At 51.7% G+C, this 24,263-nt stretch overlaps 1 protein-coding gene across 2 annotated transcripts in view; it reads right to left on the reverse strand.

Moving 5' to 3' along the window:
- Positions 1–24,263, reverse strand: part of Itpk1 (inositol-tetrakisphosphate 1-kinase) — a 134,622-nt gene that overhangs the window by 103,344 nt on the left and 7,015 nt on the right. For both annotated transcript variants that reach the window (XM_060388076.1, XM_060388077.1), the window contains exon 2: positions 427–451. In XM_060388076.1, coding sequence (XP_060244059.1) covers positions 427–451 — 25 coding nt within the window. The remainder of the gene's footprint in view (positions 1–426; positions 452–24,263) is intronic.

The following is a 24,263-nucleotide window of genomic DNA, read 5'->3' on the forward strand; positions in this document are numbered from 1 at the left end:
CCATACTTTCTTTTCTCTCCCTTCCTTCTGTTTTTCCCTTTCCTTCCTCCACTTATCACTTCTTTTCCCGCCATCCATCCATCCTTCCTGCTTCTCCAGCCAATGAGCCCAAGACTCAGCACAGAGGACAGGATGACGCAACACATAGCCAGGCACTACCATCCTTTTGTCCTTCCTAACCCAACCCAAGTGTCATGACCCCCGTGGGCCTCTGGTCCTTCCTGTTCCTCACCCACTGAAATGCTCCAAACACAAGCAGCCATCAGTTTGTACCCAGCTTGGGGCAGAAGCAATGTCAGATCTCCAGGGGAGTGTCACAATCCAGGTGTCCATAAAAAGTGGTCAGCCCCCCAAACTCTCACAAAGACAGATTAAGCGCACGCTTGGGTCATCACATGGCAACGTGAAGAAGCGCTCTGTACTCACCTGGACGACCTCTATCCCTCGCTTCCTGTGGAGAAAACAAAGAAAACGAATGTTACTCCAGCGGGCAGGCAGCGTCCATCCTCTCCAGACCGTCCCCGACAGCCAGCTGGAAGCTGGACCAGCTGAGACAGCAGCATGACCGCTCCGGCCATGCCTTGCCTGCCAGCAGCCTCAGAAGGACCTCCTTCAAGGACGAGGTTTATGAGCCCCGAACCCCCAGTTCCTCTCACAACCTAGAAGAGATGGCTGCTTCCCAGGGGAACTTGGCTGGAGCCCTACAGAACTGACAGCAACTACCAGCCCTGCCCCACCTCCTGCCCCCACCCTCCCAGCCCTGAGCCAGGCTGAGGTCAGAGTAAAGAGCCTGGACAACCCCAAGACTCCCCCGTTTGGCTCAACTATCACAGTTGATCCCCAAAACCTTCACCTCGATCTGAACACCCTGGCCTGGTTCTCAGGTCTGGCACAGCCTATCGCATCAGCCAGCTACTTTCCCACTTGTGTTTCTCCAACCCTGGCCCCTCTGGCACTCCCTGAACTCTAGCTGAACACATCACTCTTAGCCTGAGCTTGTTTTTGGTTTTTGGAGTTTTCTTTTTTTTGGGGGGGAGGGAGGTGGGGTGTTTGATTTTGGGGGAGGAATAATTATTCTCCCTGATAAAACTCTAAGATTTTTCTCCATTTTGGTTTTTTTGTATTGCTTTTCAGACAGGGATTCACTGTATAGCTCCAGTAACCCTAGCACTCGCTATGTAGACCAGGCTGGCCTCGAACTTACAACCCCCCTGCCTCTGCCTCCCAAGTGCTGAGATGAAAGGTGTGCAACATCATACCGGCCACTATTTTTCTGGGTAACCAATATAGCTATTATGTTTTATTATAAATTCCCTCCCCTTTTTTGGTTTGGGAGGGAGGGGTTTCAACATAGGGCTTCTTTGTGTAGCCCTGGCTGTCCTAGAACCGCTCTGTAGACAAGGCTGGCCTGGAACTCACAGAGATCCACTTGCCTCTGCCTCCTGTGTGCTGGGATTAAAGGAGTGCACCACCACACCCAGCCATTATTATGAACTCTTTTTAAATCTAAACATTTTTTTTAGATTTATTTATTACGTACAGAGTGTTTTGCCTACATGTGTGCCTGCACGCCAGATGAGGGCACCAGGTCTTATTAGAGATGGTTGTGAGCCACCATATGGTCGTTGGGAATTGAACTCAGAAACTCTGGAAGAGCAGCCAGTGCTCTTAACCTCTGAGCCATCTCTCCAGCCCCTATTATGACCTCTTAACATACAAAGAAATGAGTTCACTGTGACATTTTTATACACATACACCATTATACTTTGTTCTTATTTCCCTCTTCATGCCCGTTCCTTTCTGATCACCTTTTCCTCTCAAATCATTCCTCTTCTGCTTCCATGTCACACATATTTGAGTACCCTCACTAGCTCCCCTCTCCCTTCCCTCATCTAGCCCATATGCCTAAAGGATTCTAAGTCAGGACACCAGACAGTCCTGCACCCATGTTTATTGCTACCCTTCACAACAGTAGGATATGGGACCAGTCTCCAGCTCTGTCAACGGACGAATGCAGAAAGGAATATGAACAGTGGATTTCTATCCTGCTGCAAATAGGAAAGAGACCATGGCAAGTGCAGGGAAGCACGTGGAGCTAAGGATCACTGTGCTACATGAAATAAGCCAGGCTCAGGAAGACAAATCTGTTTTCTCTCACAGTGGAATTAGCCTGGGCTTTGTATCCTCCACCTTTCTCCACCACCTTCCCACACAGTCCCACAGCCAACTATCCATCATGCTTGTCTCACTCACCCAATTAAGCACAAGGGTTCTGTGTACACCTTTCCAGAGCATACCCTGCTGGCTACCCGCCTTCATTCATCGACCTGCCTCACATTTCCTACTGAAAGACCCAGCTAGGACCCATCTCTGTGAGGTCCAGCAAATAGGGCTGTCTCATCCCTCTCCGGAGGGTGCACTCTCCATCCCCAACCTTTCTCCACCCACTCACACAATATACCCATGAACCTGTGTCTCCATCCTTCCATCCCTTGGTCCCTGAGTATAGACTCCTGTCACTCAGGGAGAAATGGGAATGAATGGCCCATGTATGTGGTTTACTGAGAAAAGGGTAGATACTTAGAGAAGGATGGGTCCAAGCCAGGTCAGGGGCCTGCAGTTTGCTCAACTAGGCTCCTTGAAACTGGGACTGAGTAAAATTAAAAACTACCCCAGGCCTAGTTCTGGTACCCACCAGCCAACCGCCGCTCATAAAGGGCTGCTGTCCAGTAGAGCTATAAATATGGAAAAGAAGCATAGTTCCCAGCCCTGGCACAGCGTTCAGAGGGTACAATAAATGCCACAGCCAGCCTCCATCGCCGCAGCCTCAGGAGGCAGGCAGGATCTCCCCTCAGCTGAGGTCACCCTTCTTATATGTTTGCCAGCTGCTTGGCAAATGCTTCCTAATGGGCAGCAGAGGAATTGATATAGCAGACAGTTGGGCTGAGGGCCACTAGAACCAGCTAGGTCAACCGAAGGAAGCAAGGTCCAGCGTACCCCTCAACCCTGTGACAAGAACCTGGCCCCAAAGAACCCAATGGGAGAATGTTATCATTGATGTCACTGGGGATTCTCAGGCCATTCTATCTCCCTGCACTTCCTGAAGAAATGGCAGCCAATTCACCTGCCCCCACGACTGCACATTGCACAGGCCAGACACACAGCAGCAAGGCCAAGGGCCACCCGTGCCCACAGCAAGTGAACAAACAAAATCTGAGAAGCCTCCACAATCTGAGAACCTGGATTGCCTGTCTCATTCCCAGATCATTTCCAGCCCAAGTGGAGACAGAAGACTGTAACTGACCTCATGAGTCAGAAACCCTGGCCCAGGTCACATAGCCTTTGGCTGCTCAGAGGTGAACTCTTAAAACATCAGCAAAATATGGACGGGAAAGGCAGGTGACAGATAAGCACACATCACCCACACCTGGTGGGGCCATTTTCACCATGGCCTTGGTTTCCCTCTGGGGAACTCTGCTGGTATCCAGATGATGTCAGCATGTGCCTCTCACCTGCTAAGGTGCCTGCGGTCACTTCCAGGCAGTCCTCTTTCTGCATCAGCCCAATCCTTTAAAAGCAATGGGGAGGTCTCTAACTTTGAAAACAGATGGGATGTACAGGAAAAGAGAGCAACTGAGGAAGTTTGGCCTGACTGACATCTTACAAAGGATCCTCAGATCCCCAGCTCAGAGCCTCTAGGAAGATGGAGGACAAATGGAAACTGCTGGACACACACACACACACACACCCCACATGCCTTCATTGTTCACTGGCAACATGTAGCCCCACAAGGCACAGGCCTGGGTTACCCCGTTACTTGAAGGAGCAGCAGGATGAGTTCAGAGGCTTGGGGAAGGTTCCCAGACTGGTGTGACACAGCTGTTCATGGACCCCAGAGGGGCAAGAAAAGTCTTCAGCCGCTGGGCAAAAATCTTGAGCCTCTGAGGTCTCCATGTACTAGGGAAGTGGGGCAGTGACCATATCTCCTACTACACTTCCACAGGAAGATTAAATAAGCTGTCCGGCTCAACTCAATTCTTCAAAGGGGAGTCCCAAAGAGCAGACTGCTGAAATCATGCTGCAAGCAGAAAGTTCAGAAAGGAAATCTGGAGCCCAAAGAGGAGGAAGAAGCGGGGAACATAAAAGGTGGGAGAAGGGAGAGAAACCAGGGAGGCGGCTGTCAAGTGGCTCCAGCATCCCTACTCATCACCTGGATGAACGCTGCGGGCCCTGGGGCGGCAGCTGCCTGTCTGAGTGCACAAGATCAGAGCAAACGACTTGCCAGGAGAAGCGCCGCTGACAAGCCGCGTGCCTCTGAAGAAACAGCATGAGGCAGTAAAAAGAAGCAGACAGGAAGCTTTGTGCATGCCCAAAGGAACAGCTCCAAGGCCACACGAGAGCTGTGTGGGCAGAACCCTGTGTACCATACACAACTCCATTGAAAACAATGTCCGGAGAGAGAATGGGTACTTGTGTACACAGAATGAATCCGAAAATACCACAAGAAAAATGACCTCAGCAAGGCCTCGGGTCAAGGGCAAGGGCAGCTGGGAGGAGGGGCTGGAGGGAAGGCAGGCTTCTCCATTGTGTCCTTGATACGAGTGACTGAACCATCAGGCAGTCTCCCAAGTCCTTCCTGGAGACAAGCTGAAGCGACCCCCTCCATGGCAGGGCCACACAAGGGTCCCATTAGACACTTAGAACTGAAGTCCTCGGCCAGTGTCAACATCCGGGTCCTTGGGAGGCAGGTCAAGAAGGGCCCAAGCTACAGTGTTCACTGGGGCTACAAGGCCGGGGGCAGCAGTGGAGATGACCTGGAGGCGTTTCCTCATTTTCTGTGTTTTCTACTATGGGCAAATCCATTGCTTTTCAACAATACCAGAAAAGTTAAAGCCTAATAAAATTAAAGGTTATTAAAAGCCTGCACCTAGGGGAGTTTTCTCGGTAAAGTTTACTAAGTTCGGGGCAGCAGGCTACTCAAATTCATAATCTCGTCTTCCAGCTGGACCTCTCCTCTGAACTCCATGGAGGGTGTGCCCTGGGTGTGACCACTAGACCCTCCGACCAGCCCTCCTGACCTGGGCAACATCAGAGGGCGAGAGGGCTCCGGTCTGGGAAGAAGCCAGCCACCAGGTGAATCCTCAGCAAGCATTTGGACAGCGGAGGCAGGAGGACTGAGTCTGAGACCACAGGAGCAGGGGACGCTGCCAACTGGGTGTGGTGCCACAGGCGTCTAGGGGACAGGTGCTCTGTAGTGTGCGGCACAGAATCGTCCGGTCTAAAGTGACCGCGGTGCTAAGGCTAAGGGGACACACAGCGCTGGAGAGGAGGCACACACACCCACAGTGGACTATGCCTGGGCTTGAGCTAGGCCTTTGGCTCACATGAGGCTGCAGGCAGTGAGGCCCAGAACCCAGAGACTGGTCTTAATTTTTGCCTTCCGTGCTCGCAGCCCATGCCCGGCAGGTGCTGCATTGTGTTGGCGCCCACCTTCCAGACTTGCGGAGCCAGGCTCAGCCTGGAGCCACCTGCCTGCCTGCTCCCTCCCCGGAATCCTGGTTCCCTTGTCGACTGCTTTGCGATTCGGATTTTCCTCCTACTTAACAGTGCCAGGAACTGAAATGGCCTGATATAAAGACAACATATGAGCAGGATTTTAAAGCCAGTACAAACATATGAATTGTTTGGACAGCAGCAGAAATGAACCAGATAAACTAGAAGCTGCCATATGTCTTTTTTTTTTTTATGGGGTGGGGGGTTCATTCCCTTAATTGGAAACTCAGCATCCGAAAGACCCTGCCCATACTGTGTGCCCCACCCAAGGGAGGCAAACAGGCCCAGGTGTGGGTCTCCGAACAGAGAAAGCAGCCTGACTCATCAATTCCTCCGACCTTGAACAAACCCATGGGGCCCCGGAAGTGGCTCTTCCTGGTGAACCCACATGGGCAGAGCAAGTGACTCACCCTGCTGCCGTTCCAGGAGAAGCATACATCTGGGGATACCGTGCCCATGCACCCCGCCCTTTGGTTTTCAGAGTGGAATCACAGTGGGGTTGGGATGGGCCATAAAGCCCTCCAGGCCGTGTTCTACCGCATCCACAGCGAAGCCAACTCAGTCCTAGAGTATCAGGTCTACCCCTTCAAAGCTCAGACACACCTGAACTCTAGAGTAAAAATCCTCTACTTGAAATCTCTTGGGCTCTCAACTGGGGGAGACAGACTATGGAGAGAGCCAACAGGAGAGTTCTAGGCCTGTCCCAGCTAGAGACCAGACGACCTTACTGAGGCCCAAAAATACTTCCTGGACACAGTATTTCCAGTCCCAGGAATGGCGAGGACAGCAAGGTGAGCTGCGAGCAGGGAGCCAGTGCTCTCGGATTCTGGTTCACACATTTCTAACACTTACTTTCAAGGCACACCCGCTGTTGCAGCAACAGCCCCACAGGCATGCAGCAAGCAGGCACTGACACTCAGAAAAGCTACACACCTATAACGGAACTGTGCCCTGAACAACCAGCACTCCCTTCAACCATAAACTCCCGCCTGGCCCCTAGTCCCAGGACCACCAAGGGAATTCTGAAGGCACAGACATTACCGGGACTCTCGGACACACGTTTTCCCAACCTGACTGTCATCACCACATGTTGGGCTTCTCTGTGGAAACCTGGCACAGAGACCCAAGGCCATGGGCCCTGCCGGCCGATGATGACCGTCACCAAAAAGAAGGGGGAGTACAGACCATGTGACCCCAAGTGCGCCGTGGGGTCCCAAGGGGAGCCAGCACCCTCAGTCTTCACCAGCAGGGCGCTTGAGGGTTCACATCACAGAACTGTCGAAATACTGCCCAAACCTTAGGCACCTCAGGATGGCAAGTCCCAAAGAGCAGGCAGGCACTCTATCCTTTGTCCACTTGGTCAGTGGTAAGGTAGAAAGCCAAGAATCTTGGCTCTGACCTTGACCCAAGACTACTTTCTGAGGCCGCGGTCTCACCCCAGGGCCCGAGATGGGTGATGTGAGTACCGTATCCGCAGCTGATAACAAAAAGTAACATAGACCCTTCCACAGTCTGGGTCGGCCTGTTCTCCAGGATGGGAGGCCTCCACCCTGGCCTGTCCTCTCCAGTTCTGGAAACTGTCACAGGCTTTGGCTCTCGGGCACATCACTGACTGGCCTCTGCTCGTACTGCTTCATCTCCTCTCCTTGACACTCCTTCCTGCTCTTATCAGGACCTTTGTGACTGCCCTGGGTCCACCCAGCTAATTCAAGGCAATTTCCCCGCCTCCGGATCATCCCTGTGATAGCACTGTGCCCTCTGAGCATGGGAGGCAGCTGGGTCACAGAGTCTGAACATGAGGACCGGCCATCTCTGGTAGGCACCGTGTTCTGTCAGCTACAGCAGCTGCCCTCCTCTAACACCCAGTCACTCCCTCTCAGTCTAAGTGCCCAGGAATTCAGGAGGAACCAGGATGGCCAAAGAAAGAATCCACATGGTACCCACGGGGTCAATGAGCATAAGCAGACACTGCCACGGAGGTCCCCGATGAGAACAGCAGGCCTCGGAAGAGAAAGGGCAGGGAGGGGCCCTGAATCCTGGGAGACCTAAGAACCCAGACCTCAGGCCCTGGTGGTGAGCTGGGGAGACAGGTGACAATCCTGACCTCAGGTTCATATTAAGGTCAAGGAAAGATGGCCAGACAAGCCACACCCAACTCCAGGGCTCCCTGCTCTGAGGTAGGTCCTAGCCTGGACTCTGCCAATGCTCTGAGCTTTAACAGATTCTCCACGTGTGGAGCCAGTTGGAACCTAAAACTGGGCCAGCACCCAGGCATACCACGTCCCTACAGCGACCAGTCACGCTCCCCATTTATAGGCCTGGGGTTTAGTGACCTGGTCCCAGCCCCCGGCCCAAATGCACTGAGCCCTTCCTCTCAGGAGGCAACAACTTGATCTGATGCCTGAGACCCTCCTGTTTCCAGAGTTCTGAAGGCCTGGGAAGGGCCCAAATAAATGCTAGACCAACACCTGAAGTATCTGAGCCGTTTCATTCCCACTCAGCCTGCTCCCCGAAGCCAGATGAGAGAAAGGGTCGGGAGGAGGTGAAGCTGGAGGGGCCTGTGAGTGCCAGGCATTGCTCATGCACTAAACTACCCCTCCTCGAGCTTAACTCCCATAGGCTGCCTACCGCCGTGATGCACGGGACTAACACTCACTCAGGTGCCAAATTCAGAGTTGTTAATTCTCTTGCCCAAGGCTGAGAGCAAGCAGAGAGCAAAGCCACAGTCTAAAGTCAGAACTGCCTCTCAGCAGGGGCCTCCTCCACCCACAGCAATGTTCTGCAGCCTGTATGGGGCTGTTCAGCTGGTTGTATGGGGCTCAAGTCTGCTGCCTCTGGACCCTCAGCCCACCCCTGCCCCAAGCCTGGTTAAAATCCTCTCTTGCAGCTTTGGTCCACAAGGGGCATAGTCCTCCACACCTGAGGAACAGCTCTGACTAAAAGACTGAGGTGTGACTGGCCTCAAACATCCAGGAATTCTTCGGCCAAGACAAGTCCTGCGGCATCCAAGGTCCAGAATTAGGATAAATTTAGGTGCCGTTGGTCCTCCCTCAGCACAGGGCTGACTTTTCAAGCAGAAGAAACCGTCTAAGAAACCACGGGAATGGGAGGTACTTAGTTCCCAGAGCGAAAGACCTGTCGGGTAAGAGGTGAGCGTCCATGCCGAGAGCATTTCAAGCAGGCTCTAAATGCTGACCAGCAGTCATGGGAAGGGACTGATGCATGGGGAAGATGACAGAATGAAAGTCTAGAGAATATCACCCAACCTCCCAAAGTGCCTGAACCTGCTAACGAGAAAACTCAGCAGCATGGCAGGACTGTGGTGCAGGAGGGAAGGCCTCTGGAAGAGGTGAGGATGAGCCTGAGGCTGAAGAAGACCCCAGGGCCCAGACCCAAGCTCCAAGGCTAGCTCCAGGCAGGCAGCCACATGCCCCTACCTCCTTCCTTCCCAGTGCTCATGCCCTGCCTGGCTCTGCAGCTGGGAGTCATGGCAACGGGCCCCAAACATCTGCAGTAATCCCTCGGAGTCCCACACGGGGGGTCACAGCAGCCAACGTACCAATGCCAAGAACCAGGGCCCCGTGCAGAACAAATGACAAGCACAGGAATTTCTTTCTCCAACTAGAAGGAGAGGGATGCACGCCTGCCAGACGTCGGGAGTGACATATGCAAAGGGCACAGACCTGTGCGCTGTGGGCCAGCAGGCAGGTCTCCAGACGGTCTCCCTGCTGCCCTATGTGTCCACCCTCCAGCTAGTGACCTTCTGCTTCAGAAGCATGACTCACCTCACCACCCTGGCCCGTCAAGCCTTCATGCAGTTTCTCGTAGCACCTGGCACCGAGGCCACTGACAGATGCCACCTCCCCACCCACGGTCCACACCCCGTCTGCTGTGCCCTGCCCACAGGCTGGTTCCCACACACACTGACCACCTGCCTAAATTTCACCCCAACGCCAGACACACCCCTTTTCTATAATCTGCCACTAAATCCTCCCCCAGGAAGGACCCCTCAAAGGGAACAGGAGCAGGGATACCTCGGAGCCCAGGGAACTGCCAAGGCCATCAGCCAGAGGCCTGATCTTCCATCTAGGACCATGCAGAGGTCAGCTGTGTCTTGCAACCCACTCAGGAAGGCAGTGGGTGTGCAAGAAGGACCCCAGGTGTCAGAATGCAGCTCAAGAGAGAGCCATGAGGCCAGTTCACAACAGCTCGATTGGTTTCAGTTTCTCAAACTAAAGTCCTCCAGATGACTGGCTTTCCCTTCAGCCCTCCTTATCCTAAGAGATTGTTTTAGTCACCCGTTCACTTATGTGCTTCTGAAGACCAAGCAGGTGCCAGGAATGTAACAGTGAAAATAGCAGGAAAGGTTCCTGACCTCAAGGGGGTTAAATAAGCAAGCCTTGAACTAGGAACCAGGTGGGACCCTGAGAGACTGGGGTGGGGGGCTGCACCTGGTTCTAAAGCTAGGAGGAACCTGAGATGGAGGGAGGGAGAGCCTGCCAGGCACTGAGAGCAGCAAACACATACAGAGGACCCAAAGGAGGAGAGCTGGTAGGAGGATGGTAGTAGAATTTGGATCTGAAAGAAGGTCCCCTTCCCCCAGCAGCTAGGCCACAGTAAGGAAGGACAGAAGTAACAATCTGAGGCCTGAGAGGCCAGTCCTTTTATGGCTAGACTGCCTGAATGCAGAATGTTGCTTTCTGGCTTAAGCTCATCTGGACGGGGTTTGCTTTCGCTTGCTACTCATCGTCCCAGCTGAGAAGTCACCTGCCATTATCTGCGCCACCAACCTGCCTCCCGGTGAAGACCGGCCTCCAACCTGGAGCCACGCCGGAATCCAGCCCCATCCTCCTGTCTCTCATCCCTGTCTCCGCAAAAAAAAAAAAAAAAAAAAAAAAGACTCACTGTGGTATCCTGGCAGCCCAGAGCTAGGAGGAAAGGCAAAGAGGCGAAGAGCAGGTGCCTCTCAGCTGAGGATGGATAGAGGATCCCAAGAGCACTGGTCGGCTGATTGCACATAATTAGGAAGAAGAAAAAAAAAAAGAGAGAGAGAAAAAAAAGCCCTTGAAAATTAGCTTCCCAAATGCAGATATAATTGCAAGTGTCCTTGCAGAGTGATTACAGCGTCGGCCCAACAAATGTTTTACCAGCAGCCCAAACCCCTCCCTGCAGGCAGAAAGAACGGAGCCAACGAAGGCGCCAGGGCCAGGCGGCACCCAGGCCGGTGCTTCCAATGGCCCAGGGAAAGCACCAGCATGAGGAGCAACACACGGCCAGCCCAGGGCTTTCCCTAGAAGGCACTTGGCAATCTCCCTTCTCCCTCACGTTCCCTTCCTCACAGGCTTAAATACTACAACAGCAGCCAGACCATAAGAAGGCCAACCTCAGGGGCAGGAGAGATGGAGTTAAGAGCACTGGCTGCTCTTCCAGACGACCAGGGTTCCATTCCCAGCACCCACGTGTCAGCTCAGAACTCTCTGCAACTCCATTTCCAGGGGATCTGACACCCTCACACAGGCATACATCCAGTTAACACGCCAAAGCACACAAACGAAAAATAAATAAATCCTTAAAAACAAAAAAGGCCAGCCTCCCTGACTACCTGCCTCCTACAGCCTGTTGTTGTGCTCCGTGCCTCAGTTTCTCTATCTGCAAATGGTTGTGCTACCAGTAGATAGCTCAAGACACTGATGGCAGCCAAATGAGGACTGACACAAGGACCAACCACTCAGCCCCCACCACAGCAGTAACCTGTCCTCAAATACAGAAGATGCAAGTCTGGGAAGGCTAAGCAGCCATTAGGTAAGGCAAGCAGCATGGATGCAGCCTAGATCTGATCAAATCCAAATCCACACTGTTATCACACTGGCTCCTTGTTGGGATCTGAATGATGGGAAAATGTCTCTCTGGGCGTCTCAGCTCACAGCTCTCAGGCAAAGGCAAGCCTGGCCTGGGCGCTTGGCCCTCTTCGGAAGTCTGGGTTGTTAGCCTGCGGATGTGCAGTGTGGGGAGACAGACAGTGCAGCTCTCGAGAACGTCCTGAGGAGGGCCTGCCTGGACCACACCCTGAGTACTAGAGTACTCCTAGGAACCTCAGTGCACCTTGACAGCCACCGCAACATCTAGACGTCCCCTGCCTGACCCACAGCGACTCGCATCCCCAGCCTGTGAACGCCGCAGCTCGCCCAAAGAGGCTGTCCAGGGGATGCGGCTCCCAAGATGGGCTTTTATCCACGGACAGCTAACTGTCCTCACGCTGACCTGAGCTCCGAGGACTGCTTGATCCCTATGCTGAGCCCAGCAGGGCCCTCAGGCTCTCAAGCCAGGAAGCCACCTTCAGACCTCATACTCTTTCTTCGTCAAAAGGCAGATGAAATGCACACTTGCCATTCAGGTGTGGGCTTCAATGGTGCAGTAGTACCTCATGATCAAGGCAGTAAAGTTCAGGGCTTGACGCCTGTAATCTCCACTGACACACATTAAGAAAGTGTGGTAGTACATAAGACTGGCCTCCATAGGCTCATATAATTGAATGCTTAGTCTTCAGGGAATGGAACTTTTGAAAGGATTAAAAGGATTAGAAGGATTAGGAATCGTGGTCCTGTTGAAGAAGGTGTGGCCTTGTCAGGACGGTTGTTACTGGGGGTGGGGCTTTAAAAGCCCACACCAGGTCCAGTGTCTCTTCCTGCTGTCTGTAGATTTGGATGTAGAACTCTCAGCTACTTCTCCAGCACCATGTCTGCCTGCTATGCTCCCCATCATGGTGACAATGGACTTAGCCTCTGATACTGTAAGCAACTTTCCAGTTAAATGTTTTCTTTATAAGAGTTGCCTTGGTCATGGTGTCTCTTCACAACAGAGCAGTGACTAAGACATAAGTTGGTACCAGGAGTGGGGCATTAGACACACACACTATAAATCACTACAAATTCTTTGAGAATTTCATACATGTATTTTGATCATACTCATACCCCTCCCAAAACTCCTCCTAGATCTGCCTCATTCCAAACCCACCCAACTTTTTGTATTCAAAATGTTAATCCAGATAGTCCTGGCTATACCCTCTCGGGTGTGTGGTCATCCTCCGAAGTATGTTTGACCTAGCAAGCACCACACCCTTAAAGAAAACCAACTCCCCCTCTTCTCAAAGCTATCAAACACCAGTAGCTCCCCAGATAGGGGTGGGACTTCATGACCACAAGCTAACATCAATACTCCTCAAACCGTTCAGCAAAACAGAAAGGGAAGAAACACTCTGAAGCTCAGTTACAAAGTCACTATGACCCTCATACCAAAACCAGGTAGACAGCAAAAATAGAGAACTACATATTAGTTAATGTCCCTGATGGATACATATGCAAAAATCCTCAAACTTATTGTTTGAGGATTTAAACCCTTTTAAATTTAAAAGTTTAAATTCTTTAAACTTATTGTGAATCATAGTCAAGATAAGGTTATTAGCACCTGGCACTGTGACCTATAATTCTAGCACTCAAGAAGCTGAAGTGGTAAGATTGCCATGAGTTCAAGGCCAGCCTGAACACATACAGTGAAATCCTGTCTCAGAAAGCTAAATAAATAAATAACACATTAAGAGAAGATACACCTCATGACCAAGTCAGTTTCATCCTAGGTAATACAATGCTTCTTCAACATATGCAAATAAATAGATGTATTACAACACATAGACTTTAAGACATGACTCATGGTCATCTCAATAGACACAGAGAAGATTTGGACAAAATTCAGTATCTGATAAAAGCCCATTAAAAGCCAGAACCAGAAAGACCATAGCTTAGCGTCATAAAAGTAAGTTGGCAACAGTATAGTCAACTTTGTGCTGGTGGAGAAAACCTGAAAGTGTTGCCGTTTGGCATCTTTGCCCACTCACATGGTTGCTATTCAGTGTAGTCCTTGCAATCCTGGCTAGAGTAGCCGAGCCAAACAAGTGGATGCAAGCGAGAAAGAACAACATGATCCTGTGCTTAAAAGACCCTGGTAGTTCCAACAAAAAAGTTCTTAAATGTATGCATATTTCATCAAAGCAGTAGGGTGAACCTTCAACATACGGAAAATCAGTAGCTTTTTAACATACCAATAGTGAACTTGCCAAGGAAAAACCTAGGGAGGAAAAAAAAAAATCCCATTCACAACAGCGTCAAGAAAACGGGAATATTAAGACTCAGTTTGTAAGCGTTGCCTTGGTCATGGAGTCTTTTCACAGTGACAGAACGGTGATGAAGACAGAGGGCTCTGTTAAATGCAGCAGATACAGAAACTGAGGCTCGGGGAAGCTCAGCAATGTGCCTCAACCCACAGCAGCAGAAGCAAGTGCAGTCCCAGGTCCCCCCTGTTCCAGAGCCAACACCTGTGACTTTTGTAGGCAGCTGGAAGAAGAGCTAGAACCGAAGCCTGTTGGAGCTCCGGCTGCTTTGAGAGCACAGGAGTCCTGGGCCCAGGGGACATTTCCACCCATTTAAGAAGGGCCCACTCCAGGACACCATCACATACAGAGAGTGGGCAGGGCCCAGAAGGCGTGAGACTTTTCATTTGACGTGTCATGTCCCCAGGGGATAACGTGCATGGGCTGGCACCTGATGCCCATGACCTGATTCATAGCATAAGCTGCTGGGCCCTTCAGGCACTTGGAGGTCTTAAATCTCCCAAGCACTGGCCCCTGCCATCCTTTCCAGGACCCTCCCTCTCACTGATCCCATCCCCCGAAAACAAGCTCCCAGCTCCCCGGGCATATATGGGACTTTTGAACTTACTGTCCCTGCTGCCTGGGATGGCCCACCCCAGCCTTTCTGAAGCTAATTCATCTCTCACTGATTCTGGTCTTTGGAAAAGCCTTCCTTGAACACAATGGGGACTATCCTCAGACTCCTATCTCTGCTCTCCATCTTCTGGTCCCTCACAGCTTGACACTCTTGCTCTCTGCCTCCATAAATTAAAAGCTCCAAAGGACAGGAGGGTCACAACTACCTACAGCTCCATGGGGATCCCATGACTCTGATCTCCACGAGCACCTGTATTCATGTGCTCACACCCACACGCAGACACAGATACATACACATAATTAAAAACAAAATAAATATTTTCTTTTTCTAGAGACAGGGTTTTTCTATGTAACTCTGGATATCTTAGAACTCGATCTATAGACGGAGATCTACCTGCCTCTGCATCCTGAGTGGCTGAGATTTAAAGGCGTGCAAGGAAGGAATTAGAAAAGGAAGGAAGACATTTACAGTCATAACAACGTATGTGTACTGTTGTCTACCCTGGCAAAAAAACGGAAATAATCCTAAAAATTCAATAATAAGATAGCTCAATAAAGCATAGCATAGGCAACAAGGAGATCCACTCTACAGCAATTAAAAATAACAAGTCTCTATTGTATTGTACTCTCAGACAGGTCAACATCTTTGGAAAGTTTTTTATACTTTCTCAAAAAAAATATTTACATATAAAAATAGATGTTAGGATTTGCTTAAAATATAGCAGAGCAATAAAATAAAAACAGACATCAGTGCTTGGTAGGCACTAACAGGGGAGTTAGCGGGTCAATGCTGATTTTATCAATCTTTCTGTTGTTTATGTCAGAAATTTTTATAATGAAAAAAACTGATCAAAATAAAATCTGTATCTGTTTATTTAGTTTTTGTTTGTTTTGTTTCAAGGTAGGGTCTCTCACTCTCAGGCTAGACCCTGGCTAGCCTGGATCTGTTGACCAGGCTGGAACTCACAGAGATTTACCTGCCTCTGCCTCCTGGGTGCTGAGACTAAAGGTGTGTACAGCCAGCCCTCAAAATAAAAAATGTAAAAAAGCATTCTGTGGGACTGGAGCTGCCATTCAGTAGGAGACTGTTAGACTCCTCGTCACCAAGATACGTTATCAGAGATTGCTGTCCTTAACCTGTGCCAGCAGCAGCGCCAAAAGGAGAGGGAGAGAAGGGGTGGGGGAGGACCGGAAGAGGGGAGAGTGCTAAAGACAGTATAAAGTATAAACATGGACTCTGTTTACAGCACAATGCCAGGTGTAGAAAGCAGAGACCAAAATGCTACATGTACAACTGGAGTCTATGACAATCACATACTAAAAGGAAGAGAACCACACAAGAAAGAAAGGTGGGCAGTGGTCAGACTTTGGTTTGAGACAGTCTGCAGAGGGCAAATTGCAGGGAGGTGACACCCTTCTGTCTCCTTCGGCTGGGGCCTTCTCACAAGCAAACGGGATAAGGGTGGAGAGGAGGAAGCATCGCTGAGAGGGGGGAAGGGCACTGAGGAAGTCAGCCTGCGGGTCTTCACCACGTGAAATCCTTCCCAGAACCTTCCCAGACCTCCACAGGCCCCAGCTCCCCACCCTGGCTGGCACAGGACAGGAGAGAGACAGGGCCCAAGACCAGCCCCTCTTGGCTTAAGGGCCACCCTAGCCACCTGCCCTAGACCAGCTTTGAGAGCAGCCCTCAAATGCATCGTCGGCTAGAAAAAAAAAAAAAGTTTAGATGAGATGAGAATAAGTCAGAATGTACTCTGAAATTTGCTGTGCTGGAATCCCCACGCCCACCACCAATTCCGTCAGAGCCTCCTCATCCTCAAACTGCCCCACAGTTGGATGCTGATTACCCATTCTACAGATCTCCCGTTTGGCTACACCCTACACACTGGCCTGCTTTTAGCATACCTGTCGGCCTGCCTCCTACACAGCATCTGACCCCAGTCCAATGCGGGCTGTGGAGACCCCCTGAAGTGCTAGAGGAATGTCAGACTGAAGGTGTGTGTCATTCCAAAGAATTCCAGAGGTTGAAGCCTTACTCTTCAATGAGGCAGTATTTGGAGATAGGTCTTTGGGAAGTAATTAGGTTTAGACGAGATTAGAAGGATGGGGCTCCCACATGGGATTAGTGCCCTTATGAAAAAAAGATCAAGCCTGGCAGTGGTGGCTCACACCTTTACTCCCAGCACTTGGGAGGCAGAGAAAGACGGATCTCCGTGAGTTCAAATCCAGGCTAGTCTACAGAGTGAGTTCCAGGACAGTCAAGGCTACATAGAAAAACCCTGTCTGTCTCAAAAAAGCAAAACAGAACAAAACAACAACAAAAAGATCAGTTTGCTCTCCTTCCCTGACACTTGAGGATGTGCCTAGAAAGCAGCTGTCTGTATGCTAGGGAAAAACGCCTTTAGCGGGAGTCAGGTCTGCAAGCCTTCCCTCAACTTCTTTCTAGTCTTCAAGTAGGACAACTGAAGAAGTTTCAAGCCCCCAGGGCTGTGGTATTTATTACAGGAACCAGAGCTGACTAAAACAAGGGGAAAGGGTCACTATGAGGCCCTTGGGAGGCCAAGCCTCCAAAGGAGACTGACTAGAGGACATACAAGTCCAGGCTGCCCAAAGGACGGCAAAGGTAACCTATCTTCCCGAGCTCAAAGTCAGCGCAGAGGAAGCGTGCAGAAGGGTCTCGGGCACTTGCATGAGTACATGTGTGTCCAGTCTCATGTTTGCTTATAAAAACAGAACAGGTCTGAGAACACACACACACACACACACACACATACACATACACACACACACTCACACTCACACTCACACACGCCTGCCTCTAGGGACTGCTGTAGTGTAAGGGGACTCTCTTTACCCACAAGACGTTGGTGCCATTTGATTTTTGAGCATGTGTAGTTCATTCTCATTCTCTCTCTTCTCTTCTCTCTCTCTCCCTCTCTCTCTCTTGCATGTGTGTGCACACTTTGCTTTTTTTCATGTGAAACAGGGTCCAGGCTGGGCTTGAACCTGAGATCCTCCTGCTTCACCCTCCGCAGTGCTAGGGTTTCTGCATGGACTACCACACCCAACCTCTGTCGGTCTGTTATTGTGCCTCCCCACATCTTTCTTTTCTTTTGGGGTAGGACCTTTTAACCAAGCCATTTGGTATCTTTCACAGTCTGCTGAGAAGGCCCCAGAGGTTTCTCAGAATTGCATGGGTCAAAACATTGGTTTCAGTTTCCAGAGCTCTGGGCTCATCATCTGATTAACCAACGACCCTCTTCGTGACCTCCAATGCCAGGCTGGCTCTGCCCTGGGGTTCTTCCGATGTCCAGCCTGACAGCAGGAAGCCCCAGAGCTAAAGCAGAAGCAGTGGGTGGCAAACTCACTTCCCAGGACCTTTGAGCTGGATCCTGACATAGGAACTGTAACACATCCCCACACAGCCACAGAGTGGATTGAGCTCTGACCCTAGTTTCTGCTCCCCTGGGCAGCTCAAGGCCCAAGAGGATTCTTCCCAGCAGACAGGACAAAGTTCAGGCTAGCCACTCCTGCTGTCCATGGTGGCCACAGAGAAGAAGCTGGCTGGGACCAGCCCTTCTTTTCAGAGCTTCCAAGTAAAGTCTCCGCTTAGCTGTCAACCTGGCCATTACTACAAAGGTCCACACCTGGGCATCTGGGCCACCCAACAGAAGTGCTTACAGAGGTTGAGCAAGCCTAGGGAAAGGTTCCAAACAGGACTCTTCTTCCTCTGGCTCCAGGAAGGACCATGAGGCCCCAAACCCTGACCTGGCCCCATTGGTCTGAGCATCCCCCATGCTCCCTATGCACTCTGCAGAGGGATCCTCAGGTGGGGAGAATGCTGTAGTCTGTGGCCAGCAGCACCCCAGTAGTCACTGCCTCCACTTTTCCAGGTATAGACGTTCCCGGGGGAAACTCCTACAGCTCCCTCCGATAGGACCTGCTCAGTAGACAGATGCCAGAACATGGCTGGACACTGAAGCTGAGGCCCAGACAGGTCAGTGTCTCCCCTTAAACCAGCAACCCCTCTGGATCCAATGACCCAATTGATTGGTCACAGCTGCTCCTAGCTCACAGGCTCCTCGGGGATCCTGGCAGATAGACAGCTAGCTCAGCTCTCCCCAAGCACGGCCAAGTGGCAACAGGCCGATGTGTTTACAGAACACATGGGCTGTTTCACTCCAAAACACATGGGTGTCAATACCGCAAGGTCTGCACAGTAACCTCTTCCTTCACTCTGAGGTGTTGGGAAGCCTCCTCAAGACCCTGTGAACATGGGAGGAGGATACCAGCTCCAAGGATGTCCATCTGCCAGCCTTCAAGCCTGGCTCCATGAGTGTCCCTGTGGGGGCTGACCAAAGGCAAAACAAAAAACAGAATCAGGCTTATCTGTGGACAAAGGTGGCCGGCACTGAGGCTCTGACTTACGGGGTGCTCACCTCTCTCCTCTCAGGAATAATGTCCTGGTTCTAGATGGTGTGTGTGAAGTCCCAGGCTTCACCCAGGGTCTTAACAGTCTCCAGAACTGAGAGATGACATAAAGTAGCCCTTGCCTCACATGGCTGGCAACAAGCCCAGAAGCAGAAAGGCCTCTCTGCACCTGGCTGCCACCTCCAAGAGCCCAGCTCCTTTGGGGTCCACTTTGTTGCCCCTGAGACCCTGTGGCAGGGATCAGCCCATCCCAAACAGCAAGCACACATCACTTCCTAGACGAAGCCCTGGTTCCGAGGTGAATCTCCTTCACGAAGACCCTGTGCCTAAGAAATCAGTGGAACCCTAGAGCTGGCAAGCCCAACTCAGAACCAACTAACACCCATAAGCTATGTGACCCCAGGCAAGTTCAGTGAGGAAACAAGGATACTGAAAACACAGCCATCACAGGGTTGTGACATAGAACAAATGAGGAAACACTCTAAGGAACTTAGTCCAACTCTCAGTATGGACTAGAAGCCAACTGTGAGGACTCACCTCAGACCACATGGGCCTGAGAATAAACCAGCTAGATGAATAACTTCGGGAAACGGGCAAATAGGCTACAGGGACCACCCCTTGAGGCCCTGGATTCGCATACACCTGACAGCAGATTCTCTTTGAGTCAAAATTCCTGAGAGCCCTTATCAAAGGGCCCAATTAACACCCAACTAATCTTTGCAGCCCTAAGGTTCTACACCAGTATTCCTCTACCATTACGAACCTCCCGTGCTCCACCTTAGCACCCATGTGATTCAGGTGGCTGAGGGCAGCTCCCTTCAGGGCCAGCCTTTGGCCTACAGGACAAAGAAGGGAAGCCTGTGCATGCTGAATACCCCTGATGCACAGGTGCCAAAAGAAAGTCCAACCAGAAGGGGAATGAAGGGCCAGAAAAGACTGAAACACAGCTGAACCAGCCACCTGGAGAAGACGTCCAACGGGGGCTACAATCCCCCCAGTGAGCAAGATGCCCACTGCCCCCTGCTCTGACAGAAATACAGCCAACTGGCCTCTGAGGAGACATTCCTGATCTGTTCGTTCGTTCGTTTTCTTTCTTTCTTTCTTTCTTTCTTTCTTTCTTTCTTTCTTTCTTTCTCTCTCTTTCTCTCTCTCTCTCTCTCTCTCTCTCTCTCTCTCTCTCTCTCTCTCTCTTAGGATCCTGGACAGCAGCAACCTCCTTAGGCCAACTCAAGAATAAAAGTTCCCACTGGCTGAGCTTGGCACAGTAGGCCCACTAAGATGATCTCACTCTACATCTGAACAGAGAAGTTAAGTCCAGGTCCCAAAGTCACACAGTCACAAAGTTGTCCCTCAGCCACCCTTCTGGGGCCCAGGGACTGCCTCAGAAAGAAATATTCCCAAGAGTCTGCCAGATTTGGTAGATCTTTGGAAACAGTTTCCCAGACCTTCTAAGGATTCAGTTTCAGTGGATAAGGTCCCCAGAAGGACATGAATAGCAGTTAAACAGAGAGAATGGATCCTGTGGCCTTACGCTTGAGAGCTCGGGGCATGATGGGTAAGGACACTAGGATCTACCCAGAGCTAGAATTTAGACAGAGCACTTTACAAACAGGGAGGCCATGCTCGGCAGCCACAGGACAGCCAGCTATAGTGCTGGCAGGGCTCCTTTGCAGAGCCAGCACCCTGACCAGAGTGGGTACAAGTGAATCAGCACCTGTCACCCTCTCTGGCAAGCGACACATAGCCAAGGATGTGGGCTACAGGGTCTCCAATACTGACATCCACATTCCACACCCTGGAGGGACCAACCATGGAACTCCAGAAAGGGATCTTTCTGAGCCTCACTCTCCACAGAGGCTGGAAGCAGCGGGTGGCACTGTGAACATCCGGCTGCATGGCTGTAGACGAACCGGAGCTCTGTGAGGGGCTGCTGTGTCTTCCAGGAAGCTCAGCTCCTACGGCTTTAAAAGGAAGATCTCCTGACCCCACGCAGCCCGTGGCAGCCCCAGCACCCTGTGAAGGAACCACATTCCACCAGCTGGGGCACCTTCAGATTTTCAAAAGCCGGAAGCTGGAAGTGGGCCTCTCTACCCACCCCCACAGCTTCAGCCTTCCCCAAAGCATTAAAGGGACTGGGTACCGGAACCTCCCAGAACACAGGCTACAGTGCACCTGAATATGGCTCAAGATGAGGAAAGCACGGTACACGAAGAACAGCTTCTGTTCCTGCACCAAGCCACCTGCCAGGCTTGCGTCAGGAGAGAAGCAACAGGCACTGAGGATCCCATAATGAATATTAGGACCCCAGCAAGATCTTAAAGCAGCAGCAGCAGTCAGGCCAGGTTCGAATCTGAGCTCCCCACCTGCTAACTCTTTAACTGGGGCTAACTGCTCCGTTATTCACAGCCCCCTTTCCATTCCTGAAAGACTAGTGAAGAAGCATAGGGTGATGAGGAAATTTCATCCAACAGGCTCATACTCCTTGCCAAGAAACTCTGATCCCAGGGTCCTAAGAGGCCCCCAGCCTGGCACACTGTGGCCAAACAATGGCCCCAAAAGGACTCACTCAGCTGTCTTGACCCCACGAGTGGCTGGCATGCAGCAGACAGTCTTGGGTATCTATCCTATGGGCATGTAAAGGAGCGAATGGGATATGTTTTAAAAGGAAGACATCTGGCCCACTCCCAGATCCTTTCCGGGGGGAGAAGTGGCCTGGGAACCTCACCAGGACAAAATGACCCATTTTATTTGTCTCAATGTTCCCTCACCATGGCAGCCCAGGCCGGGCTGCTAGGTGGAAAGAAGAGTGGAAAAGAGAAATGAAAGTGAAACTACTAGGCAAGAGGCCTCTCTGACCCCTCTACCCACCTGCCACCCTCACCCTCCTGGAAAAGCAGACAACACCCTCCAGAAAAAAAAAAAAAAAAAAAAAAAAAAAAAGCCTTCAGCAGAGAGGCTACCTGCCTGCTGGCCTCTTGTCTAGTGCTAGGAGAGGACTTTATCCTCTCTTCACTAGGCACCTGCCACACTCCCCAGTCCCGGAGGCAGGAGCAGAGCAGGGGAGGGAGGAATAGCACGCACAGTCACCACAGCCAGCTGGCCACATCTTGGGCTCCGAGCTCAGTGCCATCTCCACCGCCCACCACCCTCTGGGACAGCAAATGCACACTAAGGATGCTCAGCTTACCACCCTTTGCTTTTCTTCCGAGACTGGGTACCGAGTGCCTGGATATTAAGTTTAAGACAAGGTGACCCCGCGGGGTGAAAGCAGTGTGGTTTCAAGAGTCAACCAGCCCCAAGAGGGGAATCCCGACTCTCTCTGAGTCTAAGTTCTCATCTAGCAAACAGACCCGCCACCCACCTGGGAGAGTCGGTTTCCCATCTGCAGTCATGCCAGGTCCGTGGACGTTCCCACAGCCACTGAGATCTATTGTGCGCTGCTCACATACAAGGGAGGAGAGGGGAGGCTTGAGCCTTGGCAGCCACGAGCACAAGCCAGCCATCCCAGCTTCCCAGCCCTGGCGCTGTGTCCTCCTCTCTCCTCCAAGCCTCAAGCCTCCTCAGCTATCCGGCGCTGCGTGTAGCAGAGCCAGGCCTAGAATGCCTCCTTCCAGCCCCACCAGTATACTCCAAGGCAAACCAGCAGCCTGAGTCGAGAAATCTTAAGAGGTGTGGAGAACGGATTTTCCGAAACGTGGCAACGTGCCTGATGGCCCTGCCTTGCCTTGCCTCTCTCCCGTGGGCTGGAGCTCCAGCAAGGCATCCGGTGACCTCTAGCTTGTGGTACAACTAGTGTGAGCACCAGGGACAGACAGGCCCAGGTATAGAGAAACCACAGCCAAAGACCACCTGTCCCGGAAGCTCTGCTTCCAATATGCCCATCTGAAAAGGCCCTGCCAATGCCTTAACCCAATGCAGCCTACACCTTGGAGTTTTGTTATGAGGCCCAGTAACGCAGGAAATGACCCTCTTCATCTTCCAAGAGAATCACTGCGGCATTGCACAGAAGCTCTCTAGCCCGCTGTCCTGGAAAAGCTTCACCTTCTGGGATGGCTAGATGAAGCTGAAGACAGATGCTCATCAACTGCCCAGGTGCCCTTAGTTGGTTAAGCTGGGCAAGCACCGGTCTGTAGCAAACCAATGACAACCAAAAAAAAGCACAAGCCTCAGACAGATCTTCCACCAACCCCAGGCTCTGGGCAAGGCCAGATGGCCTTGGGCCCACTTATGCCACCGCTGGGCACATAGTTCCTGACTTCCTCAACACAAAGGCTGAACTGAGCCCAGACCAGATGGGAGCATGCTGTCTCCTATCCTCAGCCCCCAGTGCATGGTGGCAGCTCCTTCCGATGATAGAAAGGTCACATGGCCACCCCCATGGCCTCCATCACACTTTCAAGGAACAGGCTCTAGATGCGGAAGCCAGCCTGCAATTATACCCAGAGATGTCTGCCCTTTCCTTGATGGCTCCCTTCAGTCAAGTGGAACTCAGAGCTGTGACCAGGGCAGCCATGTCTGTAGCTACTAGGCAGGAGACCCTGCTCTCTCTGTGGGCCTTTCAGCTCCTCCAGAGAGCTCTCAGTCCCCCTCATTAAATACTACTTCCCCGGAGAGACTTCCTCTGACCAGAGCATTAAGTGGCCTGAGCTACCCCAGCACAATTCTCTTCAGTTTGCAGGCATCCAGGCTCTCACTGCACCTTGCCATGTGTGGCATGCATAAGTGCTGGCTCGCCTTCACTTCAACAGGCACCAGTGGGGAAACAGCAGGACCCAGCACAGGGCCACTGGGCAGATGCTTGGGATTTGCTAAGCTAATGGATGAGGCTAATGCAGGACTTATCCCTTCCTTCTCCCACACTTCCTAACTCAGGTGCTTCCCTCCTGACCCAGAGAACCTCGGGGTCACAAGGAGCTTTAGCTGAGCCACAGAGATCAACAGAGGCTTCTGAAAGCACCAGGCTGTTCCTTGACCCCTACTGCACATCTGAGTACCCACGCGCATTGCTGTCAGCGGCGTTGACATCCCAAATCGCTCCCTTCAGGGAGCCCATTTTTAAAGAGGCAGAATGCAAAGCAGAGCGAAGGGAAGACAAGTCTAGCCGTGAAGGGGGGAGGGGGTGTCTCACAGCAGGTGGAGTGAAAGAGGAAAGGCATCTCCCACAAGCTCTTGGGGGAAGGCCTTTGGCCTGTGTATCCTGATTCGCCCTCCAGGGACAACTGGTGGCTTAGCAGAGTCCATTAGGTGTGCCCTGGGACACTGGGAGTAGTTTGCAGGGTGGGGCACCAGGCATGCTCAGGCCTGGAGGGGGAGGCAGTTGAGGAAGGCTTCGAAGGTGCTGAAGCAGGAGGTTTTATGGGGGGGGGGGTCCCTCCTGGGAGCAATTCTCAAATCTTCACACATCTGGAGAGAGATCCACCCTACCGAACCTTAAAAACAGGTGGTAGGAGGGTACCTCAGGGTGGGGGAGGGGGGCACACAGTCTGCAGCTTGGCACCAT

The sequence above is a fragment of the Meriones unguiculatus genome, chromosome 7 (genome assembly GCF_030254825.1).
Source record: "Meriones unguiculatus strain TT.TT164.6M chromosome 7, Bangor_MerUng_6.1, whole genome shotgun sequence".
NCBI classification, from domain to species: Eukaryota; Metazoa; Chordata; class Mammalia; order Rodentia; family Muridae; genus Meriones; species Meriones unguiculatus.